Source organism: Mesoplodon bidens (assembly GCF_964165515.1).
Source record: "Mesoplodon bidens genome assembly, chromosome: 15".
Lineage (NCBI taxonomy): Eukaryota > Metazoa > Chordata > Mammalia > Artiodactyla > Ziphiidae > Mesoplodon > Mesoplodon bidens.
The window spans coordinates 25,938,298-25,944,297 of record NC_138171.1 but is presented as its reverse complement, the minus strand read 5'-3'; the positions used below and the strand labels follow the sequence as shown (position 1 = coordinate 25,944,297).

The following is a 6,000-nucleotide window of genomic DNA, read 5'->3' as shown; positions in this document are numbered from 1 at the left end:
TTAAAATTATTTTCATCTATTTTTTCTTACTTTTAAAAATATGGCTACTAGAAAATTGGTAATTACAAATGTGGCTTGCATTATATTTCTAGTGGATGGTGCAGGGCCAGAAAGTCTCTAAGGTGAACAAGGGCTCTGAAGTCAGAAAAACCTAGTTTGAATCAAGCTCAGACATTTCAGAGCTGTGTGACTTCGGGCAAGTCACTCTCCTGTTCTGAGCCCCAGTTTTCTTACCTGTGTAATGGAGACTGCCGTGCCTATCAACATAGATGTGTGGTGAGGATCCAATGAGGAAATGTATGTACAGTGCCTAGCACATAGCAAGCACTCTCTAAATGTAAGCTATCGTTACTGTCATCATGGTAATTTTCTGGACAACGCAAGAAACTGGGGCTCATTTGCAGCCAGCTGCATGGTATAGATTCCGAAGAAACATTCCACGAAGCATACTCCAAGCGTCCTCCCTTCTGCAGGAAAGGAGCGAGAGGCTCTCTATGACGGTTTTAAAATAGGTCCACAAAAAAAATGTTTAAATAAATAAAATGGGTCCACAAATTCTTTGACATTCCTTTCTTCAAGAGGTGAAGCCTAATTCCCCTCCCCTTGAGTGTGGGCTGGGATTAGTGACTCTATTCATTTATTCTAATGAATAGAATAAAGCAAATGTGACAGTATGTGACATACAAGACTGGGTGATAAGAGGCATTGTGGACCCCTCTTGGGTCTCTCTTCTGTGTCACTCTGGGGGAAGCCAACCTCCTTGTCATGAGCACACTCAAGCAGCCCTATAATTAGGCCCATGTGGTGAGGAACTAGGGCCTCCTGCCAACATCCATAAGTGAAAAATATTGGAAACAGATCCTCTAGCCCCAGTCAAGCCTTCAGATGAGTGCAGCAGACACCTTGACTATAACCTCATGAAAGACCCTGAGACAAGAACAACCCAGCTTAGCCCCTCTCAAATTCCTAATCCACAGAACTTGAAAGAGAATGTTCACTGTTTTAAGCTGTGAAATTTGAGGGTAATTTGTTATGCAACAGTAGATAACCAATAGATTCTTTTTTTGGCCCTGTGGTTAAAGGTCTGCTCTTCTCTAGGGAAAGGGGCTCCAGTCCTGGGTCTGGTCCCTCTTGTGACTACAGGGGCCGCTACAGCACCCACAGGCCAAGGTACAAACCACAGACACTGGGCCAGGCTGCCTATGTACTCACAGGCTGTTTATTTATCCGAGACTAAGGATGAGAGAGAGAGGATGAAGAGAAAAACCAGATGCCTCAAGGTGGTAGAGCTGATGGGAGAAACGAACAGAAAGGCTCCTCCTCTTTCTCTTGACACAGACCCCAGGGAACTCCAGCTTCAGGTGGGGCCTCTGGGGACAGTTTAGGGGCCCCTAGGAGGCCTGGCAGTTGTCAGCTAGGGTCAAGATCCCCAGAGGGGCAGGTCCCGGGCTCGGAATGGCTTCTGCGTACACAAAATATCTCTCCACAAAAGGCACTGGTGTGGGTGGGGGGAGCAGCAGGGAGGCTACCACATCACTGGCAGGATCCACTGTGCCCTCAGTCTGGGTCCCAGCCTCTCTCAGGGGCTGGGTCTCTGCCTCCTTGTTCCTTTCCTCTCCCTTCCCTCAGCCCAGTGGTAAGCAGGCAATCAGCGGAGGGCCAGGTCAGGCCGTGTGGTGGACACCCCCTCTTCAGGGCTAATGCATCTGACGACCTCTAGGCTAAGAGCCCCAGACGGGTGACTTTGGCCGAGAGGAAGGAGTGGATGATGAAGACCATTGTTTTGGGGCATGAATGCAGGTCCAGCTGCTGCAGGGTGGACGGAGAGAAGGGTCAGGAGCCCCATCCAGCCTGGGCCCCAGGACAGCATCACCCCCCAGCCCCTCCACTCACAATCTCTCCTTCAGCGCCCCCGAAGTCCAGGAAAAGGAGACTGGCACCATCGTCCGAGGACATCTGCAGCTTCTCAAAGGGTTGTCGGAGCAGCACAACTTGGGCCGCACCTGGCTCGGCCGCCCACAGTGTGAAGCCTTTGTCAATATGCACAGACAGGCTGCAGGGACGGCCGTTCCACGTGCAGGCTGTGGGGAGGGTGTGGGCACGGGCACAGCGACACCTCAGAGACCACAAGCCCTACCTCCAATCCCCACTGGTAGCTCCAAAAGCGGAACTTGAATGCCACTGGAGGTGGGAGGCTCACTGTCAATGCCATTTGTACACCCACCCTGTATAGAGTCACCCACACTCTGAAATACAGAAGGATGAGCAGGCAGAAAACCTATACCCCACTTCCAGTCCCACTGCCAGCAGCAAAGGTGGAAAGGGGGAGCTTCAACTCTGCTTTGGACAGGAGGCCCACTCCCTATAAAGGCATCAGCAGACCCACCAAGCATGGCCTTCGGAGACCTTAGAGGCCTGTAGACTTACCCAGTTAAGTGTGAATTTCAGATAAGCGATGGATCATTTGGACATACTTAGACCAAAAAATTATTTGTTGTTTTACCTGAAATTCAAATCTAAGTGAGTGTCCTGTATTTTTTCTGGCAACCCTACTCCAAGTGCCATCTCTCATATCCTCACCAGCAGAGTCAAAAGCCGGCACAAGAAAACCCCTGGGAAAAGAGTCTCACTACCTACCAGGGCACCTGCACATCCAAAACAGAGGGCCCTCAGAGACCCCAAATCCCACTCTCTCTTCCCCTCCTGAAGCACCCTAAAGAAGGAAACTTGAATACCCCTGGGGATAAGAGGCTCGTTACCAGAAAGGCACTCCCAGATCCACCCAGCCCACCTGTCGACACCTCCTGCACACCCTCAGCAGCCCGGTGACAGCCATCCACCAACTGGCGGGTCCAGGCAGCCAGCTCCTGCGGTGACTCCACGCTGAACAGGTGAGTGTCCACACCGTGGCGCGTACCCGTGCGCAGGGCAAAAGAGAGCTCTGCATCGTAGGACAAGGAGCCCTTGGAGGGGCCTGAGTGCACCAGCCTGGGGGCAGGGGGCAGAGGGCTAAGCATGAGGCCTCAGGCAGCAGGGAGGTAGCTCTGGGCCACAAGGGTGGTTACCTGGGAAGGGACCCTGCGACTCCTTTACCACCTAATGTGGGGACAGGACTTCCAGACAGCCACTGATTGACTCACAGGAGACCATCTCCTGCCACCCTTCCCCTTGCCCCCTCGGCTCCAACCGTTCTGGTGTCTTCAGACACGCCAAGCACACTCCTGCCTCAGCACCTCTGCTGTCCCCTCTGCCGAGCACACTCTTCCCTGATTATCTGCATTGCTCTCTCCCTCACTTCCTTCAGACCTTTGCTCAAGTGCCATCTCCTCTGAGAAGCCTTCCCTGACCTCTCTGTCTAAAACGGCACCCCTCCCTATCACTCACTAGCCTTCCTTTTCTTTATGGTACCAGAAGTTATAATTACTTTTCACTGTTTCGGCTGGCTTTTGTCTTTTTCTCCAGAATATCATCTAGGGTACAAATTTTTGTCTAATTGTTCGCCACTATATTCCCAGCAAGTAAAACAATGCCTGGCATATAGTAGGTGCTCAGTAAACATATGTGACCTGAATTAATGAATCACTTAATTAGGCAGGCAATTCATGACCTGCTTATCCCTAGTAGGCAGCAGGCTCCTGACACGTACACCAGAGCCCAGCCCAGAGTGAGGAGACATGTCCAACAAGGGCCCAGACCCCGCAGCTTGACTCTCACTTGCTGTGTAACCTTGGGCAGTTCAATGCCCCTCTCTGGGCAGCAGACCCCAGAGTTCTGTCCTTTAGCCCACTTTGCTCCTCACTCCACATACTTTCTCTCGTAGCTTCATTCCCCCTTGGAGCTGCTTCTGATACTTGGAGACTTGTGGGTCTGTAGTCCCCTACTTTGCAGCCCTAAACTACAGACCCACAAGTCTCCAAGTTTCCTACCCAAGCTCCCTACCTGTCCCTCGCACACTCTGGACTCAACTCAGCGTCTGGCTCTGACCTCCTCCTTTGCACTCCCACCCCCAGTCCCACTGCTCCCCCAGACACAAGCTCCAAACCTCCCGTTCATCCATTCATCCGGACACCTCCCCCACCCTCCCCATCTGGTGAGTACTAAGCCTGGTTAATTTTACCACCCATGTGTTTTCCAATGCAAATGCGGCCTTTCTTCTCCATCTGCTGCCTCCACCCACCTCCACCAGCTCTCCTGCATGACTGCTCCCATCCCCCGCCTCCAGCGTATTATCCAGGTGGCAGCAACATGGATTCTTTTAAAACACAACCCAGGGCTTCCCTGGTGGCGCAGGGGTTGGGAGTCCGCCTGCCAATGCACGGGACACGGGTTCGTGCCCCGGTCCTGGAGGATCCCACGTGCGGCGGAGCGGCTAGGCCTGTGAGCCATGGCCGCTGAGCCTGCGCATCCGGAGCCTGTGCTCCACAACGGGAGAGACCACAACAGTGAGAGGCCCGCATACCACACACACACACACACAAAACGCAACCCAAAGAGCCACCTCACTCCCAGGCTAAAACTCTTCAACTCTGCCCTAGCTCTTAAGATATGGCTAACATTCCTTAACCAGCCAATAGAGGCTCCGCAAGATCAGGCCCTGCCAACTCCCTGCCTCATTTCTCTCCCTTTCCTGCAGAGAGTCTACAAACTGTTATAGCACACTCACGGCTCCATGAACATGCAAGAGCCCTTCATGCCTCTGTACCTTTGACTATGTTGTTCCCTCTGTGTGAGATGCTTTTCCAGCCTTTCTTAAATAGCAAACTTCTACTCATCTGTCAAAGTCCAGCTCAAATGTCACCTTCTGCACGAAGACTTCCCCCACCAGGCCAGGTAGAGTTAAGTGGTCCCTACAACTCTGCATCCTAAAGGCTGTTCCCGGGTCAGTCTCCCCTGCCAGGCTGGGGACTCCCTGAGGGCAGAGCCTCTGGGGGCTCTCTGTCTCCCGAACCACACAGCACAAGGTTGGGCAGAGTAGGCATCAATGAATGAGTGACTGGTGGGACCTCATATCCTTCTGTTCCAAGCCCCCATTTTACAGATGAGGAAACCAGGGCCCAGACAAGGCAGAGACTCGCTTCAGGCCACCTGGGGAATAACTCAGGGCAGGATGGGGCTGGAGTCCCCAGCTTCTGAGGTCCATCTAGAGCATCACCCCCCAAGCTCTGGGTGGGACACACAGCCCTGCCTGTCCGCGGATACCTGGTGGTGATGAGCGGGGCAGTACGGGCCGGCCGGCTCAGGGCCTCACGGGTCTGGGGGAGACAGCAGTAGAGGAGCAGCTCCTTTTCGGTCAGCAGGGCCACGGTGGGTGCTGTGCCCCCACTGGGCAGCTGCAGGGGGCAAGGCAGCAGGGAGGAGGGACGGAGAGGGGAGAGGTCAGAGGGCCAGGGAGGGGTGAGGCAGTGCGGGGCAATGGGATTTGGGTCAGCTCCAGGACAAGGGAAGAGTGGGGAGGATAGGTCCCGGGCCCTGCAGGCACCTGCTCAGTCAGCCAGCCGATCTGCTTGATGTCCTGGCTCCCGGCTGTGCTGGTGGCTGACAGCAGTGCCTGCAGCTCGTCCTTGACCCAGGGCATCAGAGCGTTGACCTGGGCTTGGATGGCAGCTGCCCACGACCTGGCGCTAGCCTCATCCTTAGCCCTCAGGAAGAGGGTGTCCCGGCCATCTGCTGAACAGATCTCCAGATACCTGCAGGCACAAATGAGGTGGAGGGGAGGGCCCGTCCACTGGGCTGCAGGTACCCAACCCTGAAATCTGGCCCAAGAAACTCCATCTACCACAAAACCAGAAGAAACCACAGGGGATGTCCATGACAGAATCAGGAGTGACACTTGCTGCAGGGCTCCAGCCACAGTTGTTGGAGCCTCATGGGGCTTATCTGTCTTATCTCAGGATAAGAGACTATCTCACACACACACCCATAGGCATATACACACAAATACACACACACTCAAACATGTGTGACGGGGGCCAAAATTATCACTGTGCGAGGATTCATGAT

General features: G+C 53.7%; 1 protein-coding gene across 2 annotated transcripts in view; it reads right to left on the bottom strand.

The window, feature by feature from the left end:
- SNTA1 (syntrophin alpha 1) overlaps positions 1-6,000 on the bottom strand; it is a 28,830-nt gene continuing 22,830 nt past the window's right edge. The window contains exons 4-8 of one of the 2 annotated variants that reach the window (XM_081256966.1): positions 5,480-5,687; positions 5,200-5,330; positions 2,792-2,988; positions 1,894-2,081; positions 1-1,809 (exon numbers count right to left, since the gene is read on the bottom strand). In XM_081256966.1, coding sequence (XP_081113092.1) covers positions 1,717-1,809; positions 1,894-2,081; positions 2,792-2,988; positions 5,200-5,330; positions 5,480-5,687 — 817 coding nt within the window. In that variant the 3' untranslated portion in view covers positions 1-1,716. Of the gene's footprint in view, positions 1,810-1,893; positions 2,504-2,791; positions 2,989-5,199; positions 5,331-5,479; positions 5,688-6,000 lie in introns of those variants that run through there. The other variant, XM_081256967.1, reaches the window with a different exon arrangement.